The sequence below is a fragment of the Apus apus genome, chromosome 13 (genome assembly GCF_020740795.1).
Source record: "Apus apus isolate bApuApu2 chromosome 13, bApuApu2.pri.cur, whole genome shotgun sequence".
Taxonomy (NCBI): Eukaryota; Metazoa; Chordata; class Aves; order Apodiformes; family Apodidae; genus Apus; species Apus apus.
Window position 1 is genome coordinate 17129088 of NC_067294.1, and position 25086 is coordinate 17154173.

General features: G+C 52.3%; 2 protein-coding genes across 5 annotated transcripts; both read right to left on the reverse strand.

The window, feature by feature from the left end:
* Positions 1-26: 26 nt before the first annotated feature.
* Positions 27-5315, reverse strand: PROB1 (proline rich basic protein 1). The gene has a single exon (XM_051630808.1). The coding sequence runs from the start codon at positions 5304-5306 to the stop codon at positions 447-449; it is 4860 nt and encodes a 1619-aa protein (XP_051486768.1). The 5' UTR covers positions 5307-5315; the 3' UTR covers positions 27-446.
* A 4468-nt stretch (positions 5316-9783) lies between these two features.
* DNAJC18 (DnaJ heat shock protein family (Hsp40) member C18) lies at positions 9784-25086 on the reverse strand. 4 transcript variants are annotated; one of them, XR_007890735.1, is made up of 8 exons: positions 24961-25086; positions 24694-24839; positions 23328-23513; positions 20385-20497; positions 18974-19083; positions 16811-16983; positions 12251-12677; positions 9784-10539 (listed from the first exon to the last, which is right to left on the reverse strand). XR_007890735.1 is itself a non-coding variant. In XM_051630920.1 (7 exons), the coding sequence occupies exons 1-7, from the start codon at positions 24996-24998 to the stop codon at positions 12553-12555; spliced, it is 891 nt and encodes a 296-aa protein (XP_051486880.1). In that variant the 5' UTR covers positions 24999-25086; the 3' UTR covers positions 9784-12552. The 4 variants fall into 4 exon arrangements, 2 of the variants coding, with proteins under 2 accessions (XP_051486880.1, XP_051486879.1); XR_007890736.1 differs by lacking the exon at positions 9784-10539 and adding an exon at positions 14636-14755 and having other exon boundaries at positions 12582-12677; XM_051630920.1 differs by having other exon boundaries at positions 9784-12677.

Sequence of the window (25086 nt, forward strand, 5' to 3'; positions counted from 1 at the left end):
CCACGTGGAGGGGGGGGGGGAAGATGCAGGATTTAATGCTGCCTCAGCATTTTTATTACCATTTCAGGCAGTCCGTGCTGCAGCCGTGGCTGGGGGGGCTGGTGGTGGCCGGGCCGTTGTCCCCCTGTGCCAACCAGCCCAGGTCACCCTCGGGACAGGACCAGCAGTTCTGCAGAAAGGGGGGGGGGACTCTGTGCATCTGGTCCCTTGGCCGGCCGGGGCCCATGACTTGAAGCCCCCCCGGGGGGGGCTGCCAGGTGCTCACATTGGAAAAAAAACAACCCTTTTTCTCCCCATTTCCATGAGGAGGGTCCAGCTGGTGCCCATTACCCCTCGGTGCTTCAGCAGCTCAGCTGTGGGCGGGGGGTGGTGGTGCTGCTTTTGGGGTTAAAGCCCATCCGGTGGGGAGGGGACATGCCATGTGGTCTGTCCCCTTCCAAGGACTGTCACATCGGGAGCTGCGGTCCCTTCTCAGCCCCCGCAGGGCTGGCGCGGGGCTGGCGGGGGCTGGTCTGCATCCCCGTGGGGATGTAGTACGGGCTCTCCAGGTACCCGCAGTCAGGACCCCCGGCAGCGGGTGTCCCCTCTCCCGTGGGAGCAGGGCTGAAGGTCCCGGAGAAGCCGGGGTTTTCGGCAGCCGGGGGTTCGGGGTGAGCTGGGGAGGGGCCGGCGTGTTGCGGGGGGGGCGGGAGCCCTGGGAAGCCGCTGTAGGGCGCGTAGGGTGGAGCGTAGACCCCTGAGGCCATCAGCAGGGGGTTGAAAGGAGCCTGGTAGAGCCCGGGATGTGATGCCACCGGTGGGATGAGCACCTCCAGGTACTGCCCCGTCTCGGGGTCGTAGAGTGTTTTCAGCTGGGGCTGCCGTGGCGGCTCCATGTAGTAGCATTTCCCGCTGTCGGGATCAACGAGCATCCTCCGGTGGGTGGGCAGGTGAGGAGCAAAGGGCTTGGTGGAGCTTGGTGTGTTCTTACTGCTGGGTGAGGCACCATCTGTTCTCCTCGGGAAAGGGGGAGCGTCCTCGGGGTGAGGTTGGGGCTGGGCTGGGGGCACCAGGCCCTCGGGGCGCTGGGGGAGGTCAGGGCTGGGTTTTCTCCAGGCCACTTCCCTGCTGACCAGGGGACACACACCAGTTCCCTGTGGAGCACCAGCCAGGTTGGGGAGCAAAGGGGATCCAAAGGATGAGCTGGCCATGTTGGAGACTGATGGGTGCCCAAGGGAAGCAGGAACTGGGTTGGTGACCAAAGGGGACCCAAAGGATGAGCTGGCTGGGTTGAGGACCGTGGGGATTCCAAGCGAAGAGTTGGCTGGATGGGGAACCAAGGGGGTCCCAAAGGATGTGCTGGGTGGATTGGGGATCAAGGGGGTCCCAAAGGATGCGATGGATGGATTGGGGACTAAGGGGATCCCAAAGGATGCTCTGGGTGTATCTGGGGCCAAGGGGGTCCCAAAGGATGGGATGGATGGATTTGGGATCAAGGGAGTCCCAAAGGATGCACTGGATGGGTTAGGAGCCAAGGGGGTCCCAAAGGATGGGATGGATGGATTTGGGATCAAGGGAGTTCCAAAGGATACACTGGATGGGTTAGGAGCCAAGGGGGTCCCAAAGGATGGGATGGATGGATTTGGGATCAAGGGAGTCCCAAAGGATACACTGGATGGGTTAGGAGCCAAGGGGGTCCCAAAGGATGGGATGGATGGATTTGGGATCAAGGGAGTCCCAAAGGATGCACTGGATGGGTTAGGAGCCAAGGGGGTCCCAAAGGATGGGATGGATGGATTTGGGATCAAGGGAGTCCCAAAGGATGCACTGGATGGGTTGGGTGCCAAGGGGGTCCCAAAGGATGCACTGGATGGGTTGTTGACCAAAGAAGTCCCAAAGGATGTGCTGGGTGGACTGGGGACCAAGGGGGTCCCAAAGGATGCACTGGATGGGTTGTTGACCAAGGAAGTCCCAAAGGATGTGCTGGGTGGACTGGGGACCAAGGGGGTCCCAAAGGATGTGCTGGGTGGATTTGGGATCAAGGGGGTCCCAAAGGATGTGATGGATGGATTGGGGACTAAGGGGGTCCCAAGGGATTCTCTGGATGGATTGGGGGACAGGGGATTCCCAAAGGGTACAATGGATGGATTTGGGATCAGGGGAGTACCAAAAGGTGCACTGGATGGATTGGAGGCCAAGGGGGTTCCAAAGGAAGCACTGGCTGGGTAGGGGATCAAGGGGGTCCCGAAAGACTTGTTGGTGGGGCTGGAGACCAAAGGAGCACCAAACGATGTGCTGACCAGGCTGGAGGCTGATGAGTAGCCAAGAGATGAGTTGGTCATGTTGGGGACTGCGGGGGTCCCAAAGGACGTGCTAACTGGAGCGGGGACTACAGGGGTCCCAAAGGATGCACGAGCTGGGTTGGGGACCAAAGGGGTCCCAAGGGATGTGCTGGCTGGATTGGTGACCGTGGGGGTTCCGAAGGATGTGCTGGCAGGGTTGGGGACCAAGGGGGTCCCAAAGAATGCAGTGGCTGGGTTGGAGACTGAGGGCAGCTTGGGCATCAGAGAAGTTTCGGGGGCTTTCACAGGGATTGCTAAATAGTTGGAGTTCTCCGCTGGGGAAGCAGGAAGGTGAGGCTCGGGGGCTGCTGGCCACGGTGGGAAACGCTCCCAGGCCTCCCTCTGCTCTGGCAACTGGACAGAGGGACCTTTGCTGGCCACCCGGGCTGGAAACGGGGCAGTGGGGCCAGTGCTGCCCGCAGAGCTGGTGTTCCCCACCACCTGCTCCCTTCTCTCCGCTTCTTTCCCGGGCTGAGGGTACACGCTGCTGTGGGCTGGGGATCCAGCGTGGGGGTCTCTGCCGTCGCTGCCGCCGCGCTGCTGCCCCCCTGCCTGGAGCCCCTCGGCAGCCGGGAGCCCTCTGGAGCCACCACGGCCACCTCCGTCCTCTCCCTCGGTGGGACTCGGCGATGGGGGGGGTGGTGGTGGGAGGAGAAGGGTCTTCTCCGTCCGGAGCACAGCCCTGCTCTGGGCTGGGGGGCCCTCCTCAGCCACAGCTGGGGGTCGCTGGCCGACCAGGACGTGGAGGTGGGTCTCCATGTGTGGCACCCCCTGGGCCACCCGCGGTGCCAGCCTGAGCTCGCTGCGCTCCTGGCGCGGGGCTGAGGGCGCTGCGGCTCCTTCCGAGGTGCTGCGGGTGGGCTGGGCCCTGGGGATGTGGCTGGGGGAGCTGCGGGTGGGCTGGGTGCTGGTGGGCTCTGCGGGACCCTCGGTGCGTGCCGGGGCTGGCTCTGGGCTGGGAGCTGCCCGTGCTTCCCTGTCCCCCGGCCGGCTGCCCGTCCCCCGCCGGCAGACCGAGGTGCAGTGGATGACGAGCGGGGCGGCGGGGGCCGGGTCCCCGGGGGTCGCGGGTGCGGCGGGGCCCTGGGAAGCGCCGGTGGTCCCGAAGCAGAGGCTGTAGCTGCTCTTCACCAGCTTGCGCACGTCCCGGGGCTGGGGGATGCGCCCCTTCCCCTTATCATCCGTCTTGGGGGGTGCTGCGGGCGGCGGGGACCCCCGTTTGGGGGCGAGGGGGCTGGGGGGCGGGTGGGGGGCTGGGGGCGGCTTCTCCTCCCGCCGGCTCTGCGGCAGCAGCTTCACCTCCTGCGCCCGGGAGGTGAAGAGGCGCGGCGCGGCGGGGAGGCTGTTGGGCTCCAAGGGCAGGGTCTGGGGGCGGCTGGGGCGGATGGCTCGTTGCTTCAAGCTGGGCCACGGCCTCGGCCCTCTCTGAAATCTGGGGGCAACATCCAGCCCCTTCCCCACCTCGGGGTGGGCTTCAAACAAGGCGCGGGCTTGCCGGTAGCAGATCCGCTCTGACGCCGGTTTCTCGGTGGTGCCGGGCAGCCGGTGGTGGCCTTCCAGCACCTCCTGGTACTTCATCCTCTCGTTGAGCTCATTGAAGGTTTTCTTCAGCTTGCAGACGCTCTCCCGGGTCGCCTCGCTCAGCACCACCCCCTTGGCGGGGCGGGTGGTGGGGACATCCCCCGTGGCCGCCGGCATCCCACCGCCCCGCAGGTCCTCGGCGGAGAAGCTGCAGTCCGAGCGGGAGAGCGAGCTGGACTTGCCCTCCAGGCCGTCCCCCGGCAGGTCGGTGCCAGCAGAGGATGGCCCAGAGGAGGTCGAGCTGCCCCGCAGCCCCTTCTGCTCCATCTTGATCCTCTGCTCGTACTGCATCTTCTTGGCCAGGACGTTTTTCACCAGGCAAGAAGCCGCCCTGGTCTTCTCGTTGGCATCCAGGGAGGCCATCTTCATGAACTGCTTGTAGTTGAGCCTGAAGTCCTCTCCGATGCCCCTGCCCTTGCTGGGGGGCTCCTTCCTTGCTGGGGGCAGGGGCTGGGGGGCTTGGCCATCCCCCCAGGGGCCGAAACCTGTCTCCTTCCTCTCCTTCCTCTTCAGCTGGATCTGGCGCTTGGGGACAGTCCTCTTCTTGCTGTGGCCCTTCCTGGCCTCCCCGCTCTCCAGCTCCACATCCACACACTCGAACTGCTCCTTCCCCAGCAAACCCAGCAGCTCCCCCTCCACGCCGGCGGGGAAGGGCCAGCCCACCCTGCCACGGGGAGCTGCCGCTGTGCCCCGGGCTTCGCTGCCAGCCGCTGGCCACTGCCGCGGCCGCCCCCCATCCTCCGACAGCGAGTTGGAGAGGCTGGAGGAGGTGTGGGAGCTGCACATGTCGAGGTGGGTGCCGGGCAGACCCGAGAGGCTGCGGAAAGCCCTGGCTGTCAGCGCCCGCACCTCGCCGTCCGCCTCGTCCGAATCGCTGGGCACCCCGCTCAGCATCCCCCCGGGCTGCCGGGGCCCCGCCAGCTCCCTGCTGGAGGGGGTGGCAGCGCTGACAAGCTGCCGGTCCCCACCGAGGGGACCCATCCTGCCCCCCTGCCCTGGCGCCGGGCTATTCTTAGCCGTGCCGGACAGCTGAGCCTGCCGCGGGGGGACGGCGGGGGCCCCCACCGGAGCCCAGCGTCCCGGGGCAGCCCCTTCGGGGCGGCTGCCCCGCTGCCCCGCGTCCTGGGAAGCTGTTCCCTCCTCATCCAGAAACTCCAAGCAGTCCTTGAAGGTCTCCGTCCCCTCCGAGCACAGGGCGGAGTGGTAGGAGGAGACGGAGGAGCCGGACATGCTCTTGGCCAGCTCGTCCCGAGGGAGGCCGGGGAGGTGACCCCCCTCTTCCTCCTCCTCCTCCTCCGAGGTGGAGCGCCGGCCCTCACCGCCGCTGCGGGGACCCTCGCCGTCGGTGCCGGACAGCTCGGCGTGGGACAGCAGGACGGGATCCCTCTTCCCACGGGGCATCATGGCAAAGGATGAACCCTGGGGGGGTGCCAGCCGGAGCCGGGGGACCCTCCTGGGTGCCGGGGACGCTCTGCTGGGGACGCTGTGGCCTCGACCTTCTCTGGCTCCCGACGGCTGGAGCCGGCGGCGGGACGGAGGGACGATCACATGGACACCAGCGAGCGCCAGCCCGGGGGAGGCGATGCCAGGCGCATGGCAGGGATGTCACCGCCGCCCCCCGCCTTAGGGGGCTGCCGGGGGGCTGCCAGCAACGTCGCCTGCTCCTTCACCCTGCACCGCTGCTCCCCAAGCCCGCAGGTGAGGTGCCAGGGTGTCCCTGCACCCCACAGGGTAGCTGGGCTGGGCTGCACCCCCCCACACACCTCCCCCAGCGCTGGGTTGCTCCAAGGGTTGGGGGGCCATGCAGACCCCTCTGGGATTGTCTCATGCTCAGCCCTGAGGACGTGGCTGGGCCCCAGGTTGGCCACGGCTCCTTTCCCTCCTTGCCACAGGACCGGTGTGTCCCCCATCCTGAGACCTTCCCCCCAAAAAAACCCACCCTGCCCCATGCAGCAGCTTCCCCAGAACAAACTGCAAGCGGCCACGAGCAAAGCCAAGGCTTGAAATCAACCCTGGGAGCTTCCAGGACTCACAAGAGCCAAACGGTGGACACCGACTCTCTGCCTTTTTCGGGGGGAGGGGGGGCAAAACAGGCAGCCAGGGCACCCAGCACGGAGCAGGGGTCTCCTCAGCCTGCCTGCCCGCTGCTGGCAGAGCCCAGCCTCGGCCTGGGGGGGGGGATATTTTGCAGTGAAGCAGCAGTAGCAGGTGCTCCCCAGCCCTGCCAGCTCCAGAGCAACCTGATGCCCAAGTCGTTTGGGTTCATACAGGGACTAAATTTAAACCTTGGCAAAGAAAAGGAGGAGAGGAAAGCTTCCCTGCTAGCTGGGCTGGCTGCTTAACCCTTTGCTGCTGAGCAGATGGCATCTTGCAGATGGCATTTGTGGCCACAGGGAGTGGAGGAGACCTGGGGAGCAGAGGAGACCTGCTGTGGGCAGCACTTCCCAGCACCGTGGCCTTGTGCAAGAGTGTGTGGGATTTCAAATCCCCAGCTCCCTGCAGGATTTGCAGGGAGGCAGTGGAATGCAGCTGCCAGTGGAGGAACTCCTTGTGCCACCTGGATGGCATGCTCTGCCCCAAAAGCTTGGGCTGCTGCTTGGGTGCTGCAGCCCCCCCTGTGGTCCCCACAGGAGGAGGAGGGCTGGCCAGGGGTGTCCCCAGGCCTGGTGACATGGCAGCCTGGTGGGCACCTGCTGAGTCCCAGCCAGGAGCACTGCAGGGACATGGGACACGCACAGCCCCAGCCTGCGCTGGATTTGCAGCGCCAAGGGGGACGTACAGACCCACGAAAGGAAGGGGGTGCAGTTCCTGAGGTGGCTTCTCAATCCCTGGCCAGTCCAGAACCCAGAGAGGCTGTGTTCTATTCCTTCTGCTCCACTGAGGGTCAGGTCCAGGGTCCCATGGCCACTGGGAGTCGGTGGGAAAGGGAGGTAGGTCCAGCCCAGGGTTAGGATGCCCAGATGAGGTGCCCTGCTGATGCCTTTGGTACATCCAGGTGAAAGAGAGCACAAACTCTGACTCCAACTAGTGAACTGCTTGTAGGGTGTAAATCTCTCATCTGGGCCTGCTGCTAGTGAGTTGTAGAAGCCTTTTTGTGTGAGCTTCTCTGTAGTTTTAGGGAAGAAATACAAGGGTCCTTGAAGAAGAAAGAAGCCATTCAACTGCAACCAGGGATGCTGCTGGAACCAGTTCTACTGGGGAGTCAGCAGAGAGAAACCTGAGAAGAGAAAACTTGGCCAGAGGTTCCTGTGAGGAAGACTCAAGGATGAAATAAATGACCCCCAGGAGACCCTAATGGACTTAACACACATGCAATAATGGGCAGACACTTATGAAAATTATTTATTGGGAAACTAATGAATATGTAAACTGTTTATTAGAAATATTACACATAATTAAGTATCAGCTGTATATATCTATATCTATCTATCTATCTATATCTATCTCACCTTTACACTGTAAGGCATGCACGTTTTTGGAGGAGCTACCCCTGTGCTCCATGAATAAGGAATACTGGCTGAACAGTTGGGGGAACCTTCTTTCTTTCCCAGGGCACCATTATTGCAGGCAAGGGGGGAGGGCAGAGAAGGCACAAGGGGCCCCGTGGGCTGTGGGAGCTGGTGAAGCTCTGGATGAGGTAAAATAATCAACCTGCTGGGAGGATTGATGCATGAAGGAAAAGGTTCTTGCTCTCCTGCCTGCAGGTCTTGCTCTCCTGGCAGGGGGTGTGAGGCAGATTTAGGGTAATGACTCGCATAAGGGCTTTAAACCTTTCCCCTGCCTTGTCCTCAGCACTGGCACTGGGCACAGCTCTTGCTGCTGCTTCTTTGACACCCGGGTCCTGCCAAAACCGAAATTGGTCTGAGTGTCAACAGCTGCAACAAGTGGCCCAGCAGTACTGGAGGCTGCGAGGGTGGCTGGAAAGCACAGACACGTCCCAGCCATTCCTCCCCTTCCCCAGCAGCCGCTTCCAGACAGCCCCGAACACCCCCTGCTCCACCGGGCCAGCTGCACGGGAAAGCACAGCCGGGTTGTAGCAAGCACTGCCGGCCTGGCTGGCTCCTTCCAACACCCCCAGGGCTGCCACCAACAACCGGTCTGGGTGTGTTGCTGAGGCAGAGAGCTGAGCTGGGCAGCTCCATCTTACCGCCCTGGATGCAGCTTGAGGCTGCTGGGAACCTGCTGGGCTGCATCCCCTCCTGGGCTGCATCCCCTCCTGGGTCTGGGCTGCATCCCCTCCTCCTGGGTCTGGGGTGCATCCCCTCCTGGGTCTGGGCTGCATCCCCTCCTCCTGGGTCTGGGGTGCATCCCCTCCTCCTGGGTTTGGGCTGCACCCCCCCCTCCTGCGTGGGACTCACGATCTCCAGGCAGCACAGAGAGAGGGGCACGGTGGAGACTCCCAGGCTCCTGCTTACAAACCAACCAACCAACCAACCGAACCACAACCGCAGTCGGTCGGGAGGTGTCAACCTGCCTCCCAGCGCCCGCAGCAGCTCCGGGGTGTGCGGGAGCAGCCTGGTGGTGCGGGAGCAGCCTATTGGAGTGGGAGCAGCCTGTTCTGTGGGAGCAGCCTGTTCTTGTGGGAGCAGCCTGGTGGTGTGGGAGCAGCCTGGTGGTGTGGGAGCAGCCTGCTCTGTGGGAGCAGCCTGGTGGTGTGGGAGCAGCCTGGTGGTGCGGGAGCAGCCTGCTTGTGTGGGAGCAGCCTGCTCTGTGGGAGCAGCCTGCTCGGCACAAACATGTCAGCAAGGGGTGTGCCCAGGCTGAGCCGGGCTCGGCAGTCAAAGCCCGGGCCGTTCGCTGCTCCCGCTGCCCGCCTGCCCAGCCCGCAGGGACAGCAGGACGCGCCTCTGCCCCGCGGGACGGGCTCCCTGCCGCTCCGGAGGAGCGAGAAACACCGGCCCAGCTCGGGACGGGCTTTCCAAGCCGCCCCCGGGCTTGGGGAGGGAACCGGGCCGCCCAAACGAAACGGAATCTGGAGCCGAGGGTGGGGTCTGGGAGCAGAGACACGGGGGGTTGTTGTGAAACGGCCGGTGCTTGAGCTGCTGGCTGCCGGGAAGCAGCCCAGGAGCTGGGGGGGACTTCCAAGCTGCCCGTGCTGGGCACAGGAGGGGTCCCGCTGTGAGCAGCCTGCCCCGCTGGGACGCGGAGCCCGGGGGGTCCCGCGGGGGGCGGCTCTGGGGGCCCGGCCGCCATCTCCTGCAGCCCCGCGGCAAATGGCGCCCGCGCGCCGCGTCTCCTGGCAACGGCGGCCGCCATCTTAGGGAGCCGCCGCGTCCCGGAGCCCCAGGGTCTGAGGGGCTGGGAAGGTCCCCCAGCCCAGCCCCCCTGACAGAGCACAGCACCCAGGAACGTGTCCAGGGGGTTGGAATGTCTGCAGAGAAGGAGACTCCACAGCCTCTCTGGGCAGCCTGTCCCAGGGCTCTGTCACCCTCACAGGAAAGAAGTTCTTCCTGATGTTCACATGGAACCTCCTCTGCTCCAGTTTGCACCCACTGCCCCTTGTCCTGTCACTGGACATCACTGAACAAAGCCTGGCTCTGTCCTCCTGACACTGCCCTTTACACATCTGTAACCATGGGTGAGGTCTCCCCTCAGCCTCCTCTTCTCCAAGCTCAAGAGCCCCAGCTCCCTCAGCCTTTCCTCAGCAGGGAGATGTTCCACTCCCTCCAGCATCTCTGTGGCTCTGCCCTGGCCTCTTTCCAGCAGTTCCCTGTCCTTCTGGAACTGAGGGGCCCAGAACTAAACACAACATTCCAGATGTGGCCTCACCAGGTCAGAACAGAGGGGCAGGAGAACCTCCCTGACCCACTAACCACCCCCTTTCTAACCCACCCCAGGAGGCCATTTCGCATAGAACAAACTGCCAGAGGTCACCACTGGCTCTTGGTTCAAGTCAGGCTTTTACCACAGGACAGACAGGCACGGACACGTAAGTCTTTCATTAAAAAAAACACAATTAAATACATATATATATATATGCATAAAGCCATCTGTATGTCCATAGAGCCCCCCGGGACAGGAGGGCATCCCGGTGCAGCACCAGGTGCCTGCTCCAACCTGTGCAGACAACGTCACCTTCTCCCCTCAGAGACCCAAGAAACAATCCCAAATCAGTCGCATTTTGGCAAGGAACCTTTGGTTGGTGACAGCAGTGCATGCCAACAGCCACCAGGTAACAGTTCTCCTCCCCCCCCCCACCGTAGGGTGCCATCACTTTACAAAAAGAGGTGCTTGTGTTTATCACTGAAGACATTTTAGCACCAAATGCCCTTAGAGCCCCCCAACACCAGCGTGCAAATCATCTGTAACACCCTTGACTGTGAACAAAGAACACCTTATTGCTTTTTGAATGATTTTTACCTTCCAGTTTTATCTCCCCGTTCATCCTTGCCCCCTTCCCAGTTGCAGAGAAGACTCTTTAAAAATTACTGTGCTTCTCAGGGGTGGTCTCCCACCTCCAGAACACATTTTGAGATCTTTGGATGAAAGGTGCAATCTATTTTAAGTGCAAAATGCAATGTACGAATTCAAGCTCCATGCAGGACATCACAGGTCCAATAATGTTTGGTCTCCCCACCTATGGTGTCACTTCAGAGCCATGGGAGTCCAACAGGAATGACAGAGAAGATAACCAAACCTGGAACAAAGTCCACCACTTTAGCATATTTCACATTTTAGTGTATAAAAAGCAACATTAAAATATATTTTGCTTTTCATACACGCTCCTATTACGTGCTCAAAACTGGGAAATACCAGAATTAAGGCTGCCTGTCCTAGTGCCAGATTTATTTCCAATCCAGAGTAACCAAATCAAGTAATTTTGCCCTTATACTCTGGCACTGCAAGTGTTTCACAACTGGCACTCTTCCCACCCTGAGTGGCTGATGGACTCTGCTCAGCTTCCCCAAGAGCTCCTGCCAAGCTGCCCAATGGGGAACAAATGTTAACACAAAATGGTGATTTTAAGGAGTCACTCTGTTGCTTTTTATTAATTTTTTTTTAGCTCACCCCCATTCCACAGCACCAATATTGCTGTAGCTCAATGGTCTGATCACACAGGAGATGTGCAAGTTTCATCTGCAGAAGCACCAAGTCTCAAAACCCAAGACAAACATCCTCCCTCTGGTGCAGACCCCCAGAAAAGCTGCTCCTTCCTGCAACTCCTACCTTTGTTTGCTGCCAACCTCCCTCTAATGGATGGGGACATCAAGGGGACACCTTCTGCTATCTGTGGTCTCAGCTCCTGCTCTCAGTACCAGTTGTCTGGTTCAGGGTGCCCAGGGGACAAAGCACCAGTATGTGACTGCCAGGCAGCTGGAGACCTGAAGCCTGAGCTTTAAATGCATTTTTAATTCTGGCATTTCTCAAACTTTTGAGCACTTTGCTTCCTAGGTTTAAGCCAAGGCCATCTGTGGCATCCTGTGCTGCTTGCAGCCAGTTTTGGGAAGGGGGAAAGAACAGAGAGTGGGTTCAGTTTGAAGAGGCACGTGCCTCCAGGTCAGAGAGGTGAGCAGGGAGTCCCCACATCACCCTGCACCTCCAGTGCCTGTGCTGCCTGGAGATGTCCTTTGTACAAACAGTTTGTTCCACGTGTGGGACACGCTCATGGCACCCCACCAGAGAAACTGCCTCAGGAGGTTAATGATGCTCAACTGGAGTAACACCCTGTTCTCTGCTGCTGTGAGGAGTACAACCCATCCTCAACCTGCTTTTAAGTGCTCGGTTTCGTAAAGGATGAAGAAAGAACAGCACACTACCACATGGATCTGTTTCTTTGCAATGCTAATCTATAGAGTGAAACATTCATAACTGCTCAACAGAGTAAAAATATGCTACATCAAAATGGTACCAGAAAAAGCAGGGCCCCTGTCACAGCTGGAGAAGAGTTTGCAGATAAAAATCAGAATTCAACAGCCAGCTTAAAAAGATGCCACTGAAAACATATGGGAAAATAAATACGGTTGTTCTGCCCCTACAGTTTGGCAGACACTGGAATTGGTGCAATTCACAGACTCTCATCTTCTTGCTCACTGTTGCTGTGGGCATCCCAGTGTGTTGTCCCACCAGGGGACAGGACGGGCACGGCCCCCCAGCCAGGTGAGGACAGGGACAGCAGGGAGGGCTGGGAGCCTGCCCAAGTGCTCACCTCCAGCAGGTCCTTGACTCCTCTGGATCAAGTGCTGTGTGTTAACTCTTCCCTCTCAACTCCCAAGTGCTGCAGCAGGGAGGACACCTGCCCAGCCTCAGCCCCAGAAGGTCAGAGCACCTCACACCCAGAGCTGCACTGTCCCCACCAGCCACCCATGGTCCATGTGGAACACAGAAAGCAAAGACATTGGTCTGCTCACCTGGGAAGTCCATACTGTTTGGATGGCAGACAAGCTATCCATGAAGACAGGTTCCAAACTAATAGTGTTTCCCAGGGAATTCATTTACAAAGTGCCACTGGTCCTTGGAACCAAGTATTGTGTACAGTATATTACAGCAAACACGAGCTCTACAGCCTGTGTTGGCCCATCCCTGCACTACAGGCAGAAGAAATCCCATGTTCCGACTCCTTACAATGGTCTCCTTCCCTTTTTATACAAAGGAAAATAAAAACATAAGTTAAAACAGCAATAAATAAAGCTCCAGGCTGTGTGTGTCCTGGTCAGCCCCCTTTGAGCATCCCAATCAGACTGGAGAGCTTCTCACAGTGCTCAAGTTTCAGTGACTCTGCTTTCTGTTTTAACCGCTCATCTCTGTAGAGCTTGGCCAAATTTGACAAATCAGACTCTGAAAGATGAAAAAAAATAGAAATTAGGATGCAGCCAGGAGCCCACTTTGAGTAATTGTTTCTCAGTGCTTTGCCATCCTTGTGGCATGGATTTAATTCAGCACGTTGCAGTGAAACTGGGCACGTTAACCACTTTCTTTAGGGAGAGGCCACCACGTTTAACCAGGGTAGCTACTTAAGAAAAGAGTATTTTCATAATTGCTTGAAAACTCAAACATCTCTAATAACCCTCTCTACCAGTGCACTAGTAGAACAACAAGCAAAACAAAAATTAAGACTGATTATTGCTGTCTACAAAGAAAACACCAACTATAAGAATCCAGCTTAGACGTCGTGCAAGATTGAAACTTGTGCTAATGATGTAAAGAACAGGTAATTGCTTTAAAATAGATTTATGTATTTAAACTACGTGCATACAGAGGGGCTAGCAGGAGACCATTTGATCCCCTACTTAGCACTGTCTCCCTCATCAAGGCAGCAGGAGTTACCAGAGCTCCTTCCCTGCCCAAGTCACTGAGAAATGCAGTTGTTGTGGCAGATCCATCCCGCAAGGGCCCAGAGAGCCCATCCAAACACACACCTGCAGATACAGGTAATTGCTTTGTCTGATGTTGCACTTCTCAGGATCCCAACTCTGCCTGGCAAGAGCTCTGCCCAGAAGGCACTATACATTATTTTAAAGTTTTTTTTAATTGATTACAGGAAGGTGAGCTGAGGGACTTGTCTGAAAGGCCTCTGTGCCCGTTCATTAACAAGACAATCTCGAATGTACTTTGTGGATTTTCACCCTTCTTCTCAAAACTGAAACAATCCCATTTTTAAAAATTACTTCCAGAGAAGCTTCTTTTGCTGATTAGCTAAGGAAGCCTTAATACAGCTTTCTCCCTGAGGAGTAATTTAGATCCAGGATTAGATGCACCTAAGAGAACAGCAGTAATCTGTTTCTGAAGAGGTCAGAATTTCCCTAAGCACAGGGTACCTGATGACACTCCATTTTTCACAGACCTTTTTTATATCTTACAAGTCCCTCATTTAACAAAATAATTCAGAGTGGAAAGAACTTCAATAGGTCCTTTGATGCCTCACATCCTCTGTCCTTGTCCCACTGGAATTTAAAGTCATTTAACCTTCTACCTGTTTACTGAAAAGCTTTACAAACTGAAGGGTATATAAATTTTCTTGTAGATCAGAAACCAATTTTCAGCTTTTCCAACAGCCTCTCAGGTGGTGCTGGGCACATGGCCTTGACAAACCTGCAGCAAAACTGGACTGGGTAATTGTCTCTGAGTCCAGAGTCCCTGGAGTTCTGCAGTGAAGAACCTTGGTTTACATTCATCCAACTGAGCAAAAATATTCACTGCAAATGCTGGTCAAAACCAGCATTCATTGTGTCATGCTGGATGCTTATGTTCTTTCATCTTTTCAATCATACAGAGTTGTTTTCTTGAAGAGGGAAGGTTTAGATTAGACACTAGGAGGAAAGTCTCTGCTATGAGGGTGGTGAGAGCCTGGCCCAGGTTGCCCAGGGAAGCTGTGGCTGCCCCATCCCTGGCAGTGTTGAAGGGCAGGTTGGATGGGGCTTGGAGCAGCCTGGGCTGGTGGGAGGTGTCCCTGCCCATGCAGGGGGTTGGATCTAGATGATCTTGAAGGGCCCCTTCCAACCCAAACCATTGTGTGATTTTTAAAGTTCTGACTTCACACGCTTCTTCTCTTTGTTTGCATTTGCCTCCTTGTAATTTTCTACAACTCTGAGCTCTTTGTAGTGTCACAGCTGTGCTACCATGGCTGAACACTCTCCTGAATAGACTTAGGATGTCCTTTTTGTACTTAACTGCATCAAAGATTTCAGAAGAACACAAACCACAGCTTAGGCAACTCTTACTCTCCTGCTGCGAAGGGAGGGGCTCTGTCTACTGTATCAGTGTGACAGGCTGAACAAGATGCCAAGATATGTTACCTTTGAAGGTTTCATTAAGGTAGCTGGACACCAGGTATCACTTCTCAGGTCAGAAAAACAAGGACTTTAAACATCAATCTGTTCCTGTATAACCTCTGTTGGTGTTCAAGAGGAATGCACCTTCAGCAAACAAAACAAACCTACTGTTCCTAGGCATTCAACTGACAAAAATAAAAGTTGGCCACATAAAGTTAAACAAGAATAATGGGCCAAAGTGATGATAGACCAGCCAGCTATAAACTGTCTCAGCATCTCCAGAGAACTTCTCCCCAGCACTCCATCTTCTGCTCAGTTTATTTTTACAAACCTGGCTGTGCTAAAGTTAGAACTGTCTCTGCTGTGCTCATTACCTGCTAGACAGTAATCATTCTGAAAATGTTTTTCTTAATTACAGTGGTCTCCTCAGCCTACTGTGGACCTCATGAATATATCTGCAGATGTGTGACTAATAAAGTCACCAGGGGAACACTGTTCTGCAGGAATTACTTGGCAGGCAGTGATGGATCATCTCCCCCTTTCTGACCACCAGTCTCTCTCAGACTTGCAAACTCTGGTGCCTGTCCTGGGGCAGGGCCCTCACTCCTTAGCTCAAGATCTGCATGAATGAGACAAGATGACAACTTTCAGTTGCACAAGGTCAATTAGAAGGATTTTTCCATAAGAATAAAACCTTTCCCTGTAGCAAGCCTACACATATAGCCTACACTGATGGTTATTAGCAGCCACGTTATACCTAGAGGCTGCTACTGCCAGTCAGAGATGCTCAGAGATGACAAGCACACCAAAAAATAAGGGATTTACCTGATGATCTTTAAGGCCCCTTCCAGCCTTAACCATTCTATGATTTTGATGGTCTTATGGGCTCTTTTATTTTCTACCTTCAGAGCCTACATCTGTGTATTTCTCTTTAAAAGCAAGATGGGTAACTTTTTCTTTCAAATAAACCAAAACAGTCTCTGGATGAAAACAAAACAAGCCTTCCCATTAAAAACCTGTAAATAGCTTGGAGTCAGCAGCACTATTATTAACTCTAGCACAGGATCAAACAAGTCTGCTCTAGATGAAGTGTGTCCTTCCATAATGATGCAATTGGTAAAGAAACTGTAAACAAGGGCAGTGTCAGCTTTTAGTGGTGTGCTGAGGGCTGTTTTACATGGGGCACAGAAAGCCCTGCCAGGGTGTGTAAAAGTAACTTGCCTACTACTGTGAAACATTCACACAGAAAGAACTTCTTCCAGTTGCCTTTCTGGGCAGCAGTAGTTTGTGTTGACTCATTTTAACATGATGAGTTTTCAGTTAGACAGAAATCAGTCAGATCATCCCAACTCCAGCTAGTCCTTGTAATTTGATTTCTGTTCTTTTGTGCAGTTACAAAAGAAGCAGGGAATTGCTCCATTTGAAATAAACTACAAGAATAGTCATTAACAAATAACACAATAAGGGGTTAAAATACTGCTGAACAACTTAGGACTGAGGTGAGAATGATGACTCTGAATGCTCACACTTGTGTGTTGGACTCCCCTTCTGCATTCAGTTCTTGTTTTTAAAAGAAAATCTGGACCTGTGGTGAAAAATATTATTTCAAACTGATCTAAAGATAGAAAATGCAAATAAGTGCATAAAACAAGTACAGAAGCACACGCTTTGAAAACTGATACCAGCAACAGTCTGCTGCAAGATTACCACAGGCACCCAATAGGCTATGGGCTCTCTTTCTGATGAAGTTGTGAAGAAAAAGTTAAATCATCTTCTCACAGAGCCAGTCAAAGCAAAAATGATTCTGCTCCAGCAAAGGAAATGTGGACTAGATGATGTCTCAAGATCTTTTCCAGCCCTCACAACCTGTCAGAGCTAGATAAATGTGGTGGATTATTTGTTTAAAACATCATGACTAAGAGTTCTTCAAGCATAAAAACTGAGTGGAAAAAATGTCTTACATGGTGAAATCTACTTTCCACTTGTCTCTCAGAATCACCTGCAATGAATTTTGACAGACCCTCAAGAACAGCAAATTCAGTGTTAGGAGCAGATGTGAGAAAAAAAACCAACAGTGCAAGGTTTGAGATGTTGTAAGCATTGGAAAATGAGGCTAAAAATGGCAGTGCTTTGTGAAGCATAACCATTGTACAACTGCTGCTGGGTTGAAGGCACACACTGGTGACAAAAATAACTTACTTTGCTGTTTCTCCTTCCAGCAGCTGGTCTGAATATAGTCTATGTAATCTTTTTCAACAGTCTTCTCTAGCTCTTGAAGTTCTGCTCCTTGGTAATTCTTTTCAAAGTTTTTATCCACATAATAAGGCACCTGCAAGTTCTCTGTTTCTCTGCTAACAACATGGCCTATGGACCTGGGAAAACAGCAGGGAGAAACAGATTCTTAAGCAGTTCATATACAAAGAAATTAAGAGATGTTCCTCCATACCAGCATTTCCAGGAGACAGTATTTACAAGCTCTTTACAGTTCATTTCAGCAGGACTATAGCTCCCTCCATCATCCAGTAAGGAAATTACACATTTCAGGCACAGCAAAACCAAAACCCACTCTTCCCTAAAAACCAAAGGAAAATATCTAATGTTTGGAGATATCTACAAAGAACTGACTCAGAGCTGACCCTGCTCCTTCCAAATACTGTGCTTGCTCTTAACAACTCAGTCAAGACACTTCCAAAACATAAGAGCAAAATATATCTGTGAGCAGAAGCTACACACACTTCATGATGTTTGCTGGTCATTCCTGGCAAGAAAGGTCCAGAAATCAGTGGGAACTGAGGACAAATATAGAGATTATAGGGAAGGCATATGGCTCTTGCATTGCTTAGGGCATAATGCAATTGGATCTGGATTTTCCTGGTGTCTGGATCCTTTAGTAGAAATAAGAATTTGCAGGGGAGATTCTTGTTTCATTTTCCTTTAGGTTTTTCTAATCACCAGTAAGTCAAGTGGGCACAGAATATCCAGAAGATCATCCTGCAGGTAGAACTAGCCACTCTGACACAGTCACTGGATTAAATGATACTCTTATACTGAATTCCCTTATTTGTGCAAAGATACCCAGGCATTTTTTCAAATCAATACCCAGAGCAAGAGGCAGGCAGCCAAAACACAAAGGTTACACTCTACTCAATGGAATCCAGTTGGCCCCTTCTATTTCCTGGACTCCTCCTCCTCTCTCCTCATGTCTCAGAGGTGTGTGCTCTTCTTAGAGAAACAATTTATTTTAGTTTTTAAGCTGTGAAGTTTTTGAAGGCTATGATTCAGAGAAACAGCATTAACTGTTTACCAGGCTCAGGCCTGCCTATCTCCAATGGGTAGGAGAAGGGGAGGTAGTGCAGAAAAGCAGGAGAGGTTAGTTGCTCTGGGAGCAGTGTGGGAGGTTTCACATGGGGCTGGCAGATAGCAGAAACACCCTGTGAAAAAAAAACAAACCACCCAAACTAAAATCAATCCCCCTCTTGATCTTATGCTAGGCCTACACACTGACACCTCGTGGTACAAAAATATAAAGGGTGTTGGGCTACTATGAGAGGAGAGTATACCTGCCTCAACCTGGGTAGTTTGGCTTCTGGCACAAAAAACAAGGAGCAAGGGGAGTGTGTGGAGCACTCTGTGTTCTGCAGGTTCTCCACAGCCTGCTGACCCCCAGTCCCACCTCTGTGGGAACCAGGGAGGGTGAATGAACTGGTCAGCTCCTTCACACTGCACAGCTTCTCTCCTCCCAGCCCTGGATGCTGAGAGGAACAAGCAGGCTTTCTCCTCTGCCCCACAAACTCAGCCTACAGCAGGTCTGCTGGTGTTCCTTCTGCTTCCAGAGCTCACCAGTTCAGTTTGCCCTCTGCAACCCTGGCATCCTGCTTCTTTACAGATGTTAAACCAGAGCATTTCAAGGATACATGGAGATTGACACCTCTTCCAGTGGAATTGAGGCTCCCTGGATTTACACTGCAAACACCAGGCTTCACTTCTGAGTTCTTTTCCAAAGGAACCTGAGGGTGGTCAGCAGATCTCTGGGGGCTGGCCAGGGTTGGGCTGACCAGCCCTGCAGCTAAGTGACCCCTACATTCCTGCTGCTCTCTCTCCATGCAAAAACATTTCACACCCCTTGGGAAAAGCCTCCTGGCCTGGTGCCTCTGTTTGTTCAGCACAGTGACCTCCAGGGTGACAAGGCTCAGGAGAACTCATCACTAGAGGCTGCTGGTATTTCCTTATTTACAAATTGATAACATTTGCTGGGGAGGGCAGAACAAAACACTACCATGTGCTCTGCTACCAAGCCCAGTTCCATCTACCTCCTTATCTCAAGCACTGAAGCCCAGAAAAATGTGTTTTTAAATGACTTACGATTTGTAGAACAGGCTGTAGGGTGGGTTTGTGGCCATCAGCTGAGTTATAACTGACACAATGATGATGATGAAAACTGGCATCAACTGAAGAAACGCAGAATATGAATTCTGGAAAGAACAAGAGTGAGTAGTCAAGAAAAGATACAGATGGAGAAGGATGCATCTGTTCACAGAAACCAGACTATCACTGATCAACAACGTATTAAATGTAAACTGGAGAGAAAAAAAGAGACAGTACTTTCAACATTTGAAGCATGACATTTTATAACTTCAAAATAACCTTTACTGATAATCTCAGAAAGCTCTTTAAAGCCATTTTCTTTCAATTATCTTTTCCTGACATTTCTTTCATCTCCAGCTTACTTCACAAGGTGACAGATTCCCACTGTGCTCTGCCTATCAGTGACAATCCAACCTGAAGGAAGACACTGCAATTCCCACTTGTACCTACAGCTTTCCCTGCATCCCCTGCAGTTTGCTACATGCATTTGAAAAATCTGTGTTCAAACACTGGATAAAATGACTGAAAATTAAAGGGTTAAGAGACTGTAACTTGGGACAGGATGCAAGAACTTGGTTATTTTGTTTGAATTTAGTAGAACAAAAGAGTGGGAGAAAATACCAAAGGACAAAAGAGTTCTGGTAGTTATAGTCACAGATCTTTACTTCTGCTCTTCAGATGGTTTTTAAACTGTCCTAAGATGCCTTTTCTAATTAAAACACAATATGCAGCTATTTAGATTTTGCTCTCTGCTCTTAGCAGCAAGAATCCCTGAAGCAGAAGGGTTTCAGTTGCCCTAGCCTAGCTGCCTACAGGCTGTGCCTGGCTTTTCTCAGAGCCTGACTGTAAGAGACTCACAGGGAACAAATAATCCTCCCTGGAGAATGATCTCCTTAGGTTAACAGACTGAGGATTTTTCCAGGTGGCATCTGTGTTATGTGTGCTAGCAACAAATGACACCTTGTGTCTCACCTGGAGGTTTCAGATGGTAGAAGAGTATCCCAGACCCATCCTGCTCCAGGCTGGAAAAGGTCTGTGGAGCATCTGGGCAGCAAGTGTTGTGCTAATTGACAGAAGGATTAAATACCCCATGGGGACAAGCCAGCACTTCTGTATCTGTTATCAGTCCACATTGGGACTAATTGTTGTTGGATTATCAAACCACTAGAGCCTGCAAAAAGTAAGCACCAGCAAAACACTTGGTGACACAAACTCCAGGGCCTGTCACCCTATCAATACAACATACACAAAGTGAAAGACAATGTAGTGACTTTTGAAAACAACTATTTTGGCACTTCAGGATAAACACTGAGCGTTTAAAGATGGGAAGTGTCCTGGCTTCAGATGTGTAAGCAGAGCCCTCACCCTGGTGACACAGTTCAGCCCAAGAGACCTCCCTCCTGGCTACCTGTGGCCTGTTTTCTTCCTCTTCTTGCTCCTGTGTCCATGCTCTTTCATTTCGGTGTCTCCGTGGATAATAGTGTGGATCCCTGGCTACATTTGAGAACATATGGATATTTCCTGTTAAAAGAAACCAAGAGTCATGATGTTCATCCAGTTGCTGGTACTCACCTGTAATTCTGGGAGTTTCTGGTTGAATTTCCCATGCTTAAAACTACATGGCCTGAATGACTATTGAGAGAGCTCAGATTAACAGCAGCAAACACACCTCAGCTTTAAATGCCAAAATGACATGTCTTTCCAAAAGGCATAAAAAGGTTTGTCCATCTTGATTTAAATCCAACTGTAGAAACATGCTATCATTTTATTATTGTACCTCACATTTTGTTTCTGTCACACTCACTTGCAAACCCACAGCTCGTGTTGCATCCCCAGGCTCTAAGCAGGAAAAATAACTTGCTTCACCAGATTCAGGCCATGAATTAAAGCTTCCCATAATGACTGAATATGCTCTTCTACATATATTTCTACTTCCTTGTACTTCAAGTTATTAATAGCTTCACTTAATGATTTTATAATTATGATAGAGATTTAAAAAAAGGATTAAATGAGTACAATTCAGGATTTCCATTCCTGCACTCTGAATGTAGTTGATTTCTTTTTTAAAAAAAAACCTAAAATGAGGAAAGAATTGAATATGCTGTTTTGATTTGAAGCTTCAATTCTCATTTTATCACCTTATGAATATCTTAATAACAGCTGTGCTCTCCTCTTTTGAAATTCAGAATGTCTTTGTGTTAGAGAACTGAAATACATGGCCTTATCACCACAACAGAAACAAAAATCTATTTTAAGCCCTGGGAAAGGCATCACATTATTTTACAGTCTTAGACTGTCCTTTCTCTGAATTTCCCAAAGAATTCTGCAGGAAACCTGGGAGGAAGTGACCTTTGTTATTGTGTTAAAACATCTGTTTAATTGCTTGTTCCAACAGGCTTTTCCAAGGGTCTAGGTTTTTATCATCCAGCACTGCTCAGACAATATTTTATCAACTTGTGAAAAACCAGAAGCAAGTGTGGGAAGAGAAGAACAGCTTCTGCAGGGTGCTGAGAATCACAGAATGGTATCAACTATCTGGACACCCTCTTACTAATACCCTTGCCAAGTAGAAACTGTGTTGACTTTGCCTACTTGGAAAACTACTGAAAAGACAATCTTCCACAATTTAAACCTCACTTTTAGATTAGGAAAATGTAGATTCAGACCCAAACACTTGTTTGGTAAGGAAGCTATTGGTTACTACCAACACCTCTGACTATGTAATGATCTTTTTATTTTATTATTCTGTGATACTTAGATAAACATTTCCATTTATTTCTTCTCATCTCTCTACCTGTTAAACCTCCCAGCACCCAAATTCCTCCTGCAGTTCCTCAGGTCCTTGTCCTCAACTCCAAGTATCCAGGTCACCTGCAGCTAAGCAAGCAGCCCTGTTCCACGAGGACAATGTTTCACTGGTGGCTGAGGCAAAAGGCATGTGCAGGTGCAACTTCTTGCAGGCAGGAACAGAAAACCTGCAAACTCAGTGTGGAATTATGCCAGGCTGAGCTTGGCTCCCTTTGCACCATCTACTGATCAGAGCTGGAAAGCTGCAAGATGCTAACACACAGATTAGGGTTCATAGAACCATAAAATCATGGAATGCTTTGGTTTGGAAGGGACCTTAAAGATCCTCCAGTTCCAAGCCCTTGCCATGGGCAGGGACACCTCCCACCAGCCCAGGTTGCTCCAAGCCCCATCCAACCTGCCCTTCAACACTGCCAGGGATGGGGCAGCCACAGCTTCCCTGGGCAACCTGGGCCAGGCTCTCCCCACCCTCACAGCAAAGGTTTTGGGGAGCTTGTAAGTAATTACCTGTACCTGGGGATTGGGCTGCAGCAGTTGGTAGGGATGCTGCTTTAGCCCAGGCCCTGGAGGTGAGGAGGTTCACAAGTGCTAATGCAATTAATGAGATACTGCCAGGAGGACCCTAGAGCTCACCCTGCCTTTCAGATTTACTTCTAATCCAAAGCTGTGTTCCATCAACCTTGCAGCATCTTCCTGTTTTTACCACAAATAAAAAGGAAAGGCTGGACTGAGACACATGTGGAGCTGCTGCAGGTCCAGGTCCACTGTTCAGCTCCTGGCTGGTGCCCATCCAGGGACACCCAGCCTTTCCTGGCAGGCAGCACTTTCTAATTAACAACTTTGAATTTCTTTACACCATGCAAGCTGCTGCAAGCCACATGAACTCCTTCCTAGTTACAGAGGCACTGAGACCACAGTGCCAGGAGCTATGCTGTGCTGGAAGGCAGCAAGATGTCTCAAGTACAACCCCATGAGCAGAGATACCTCTTCAACTCACACCTTATCTTACCTGCCTCACCATTGTTGGCTTCAGACAACAGAGGGAATACAAGCAACAACAAAAAGAAGTCTTCAGCTACAGCTGGTACTACCATGTTGCCTACCCAAGAATCCAACAGCCTGACCCCCTGAGAAATTAAAATGTTCTTACCCCTAACGAGTAGTGTCAGAGTTTTTCAAGAGGGTGGGAGGTAAGGAACAAGCCCTGGCAGCAACAGCCCTCTCCCCACTGGCAGATCTGCCCTCTGGGAGCACTCCTGGACAGCAAGGCTGGGATTGCAGCTGTTCTGGGGAACAGAGCTGCTAAAATCTGAAGTTTAAACTCTATGTTAATGAGCTTTTCCAGGCATAAAAAGCTAGGAAGGCAGAAAAGAGTAAATCCAAAAACATTTTTGCTCTTTCCAGATGTATAATCAACCCTGAGTTGATTATACATCAACTCAGTACCAGCTCTCAATCCACCAGCACCAAGAGAAGCTGAACTTCCTTGGCAGTCTAGTGCCACTTCACTGCACTTCCAAACCACTGCAGACAAGATACTGACCTGTAGGAAAGTTCCCACCAAAAAACACGTTGAATATTTCTTCTGGTGTAATGTCTGCTTCAAATTCTGTGTAATAATTATAGTGCCTGGCCTGGCCAGTGCTGACGTGCTCCTGGTCGCTGCCGAATTCATCGTATCGTAATCGTTTCTCAGGGTTGCTCAGAACTGCAAAAGCATTGCCTATTGCTGGGGAGGGGATGAAAAGAAGTGTTACACAGGCATCTCACACACTGTTTCCAAATCTCAGACTTTTAGAAGACCAAAAAAAAATAAAAATAAAAGCCCCAACAGGCATCCGAAAACTTGTGCCTGACCAAAGGCTGAGTTACTTTTGAAAGACCTGCCTTGGTAAGAAAAGGGTCACCAGGCTGGGATCACCTGGGATGGAACCTGCTGGCACTGATACCAGGAGAGAGACAAAAGTCCTAAAAGTACACAGAAAGACCTGAAATATTGGTACAACTAAGGTGAGAGAGGGCACTTCAGCCAAGAGATTAAGTGAGAATGTAACGTTTTATTCAGGCAAAGTAAGCACTAATACAGAAGTGCACCTACAAATACCACACACAGTTAAATCACAAAGTTAGTCACTCCAGAGGTTAATTAAAATGCAGAACCAGGCTCCAAGTTTTTTTTTGTTGCCAGAGATGCTTGTGAACCTGTACAGCTTATCTGTCTCACACTATATGTCAAACCACCCTGTGAAGTATTTGGTTCATCTTCCTCCTTCATTGCTGGCAGAACACAGCTGTAAACAAGTTCAGAAAGAAATACAACCCTGACACACACACAGAAATGAAGAAAAGCCCTTCAGAAACTCCTTACTTTAATAAGTCTGTGAATTAATATCTTCCTTTCCTGGTGCTGCCTGACAGTGCTGCTGCTGGCAGCTGAAACACAGCATGGAGAAGGCAACAGATTTAAGAGCTGAGGTGCTAACATTGTTGGTAGGGGCTTGGATTGCATTACTGAAAAGTCCAGGCACAGAATATTAGACTAGAATCCCACATGCTGAGATACCTAAATAGAATCTCATTTGTGACATAGGGCATTACACAACCCTACACTCTCCTGCACGCCCAGTTATCACTTCCAAGCACTGCTTTGAACCTTTAGCAGCCCCCAAGGAATGAGATGTGGGATGTGTTTCCCTCTGCTTCTAAGGGAAACCTGTATTCTGAGGATTAAAAGGCAAACCTTGCCAGCCAGCAGTGGGGTTCTGAGCCGGTGCACGGATCTGCCGATAGGAACGAGAAGGGCCGGCGGGATGCCTTTACATAAGGTGCAGACCCGCGTGTCTGAGGCAGCCTGTCCCCACTCCCAGCTCGCCCCCGGCCTCTGGGAGGCCTGGCAGCCCCCCCCTCACCTTTGAAGGCCTCGGTGGCCCCGGGAGCCCGGTTCTTATCCGGGTGGAACTTCAGGGCCAGCTTGCGGTAGGCTTTCTTCAGCTCCTCCTCGCCGGCGTCCCTCTCCACCCCTAGGATTTCATAGTAGTTCCGACACCGCTTTATCCTGCAAGACAAACCCAACCTCACCTCAACCCTCCCGGCCCCCAGCCCCACACACCGCCGCAGGCCCCCCATGCAGACACCAAGCCCCCCACAACCTCAGGCACTCCCCAGACCCGTCTCACCGCCGCACTCCATCCAGCTGCTCGGCTGTGTAGGTCATGGCGGCGGCGGGGCCCGGGGCCGCCCGGCCCGGCCCGGTTCCGCTCCCTCACAGCCCGCCGGCCCGGCCCGCCCGCGCCGCCATCTTG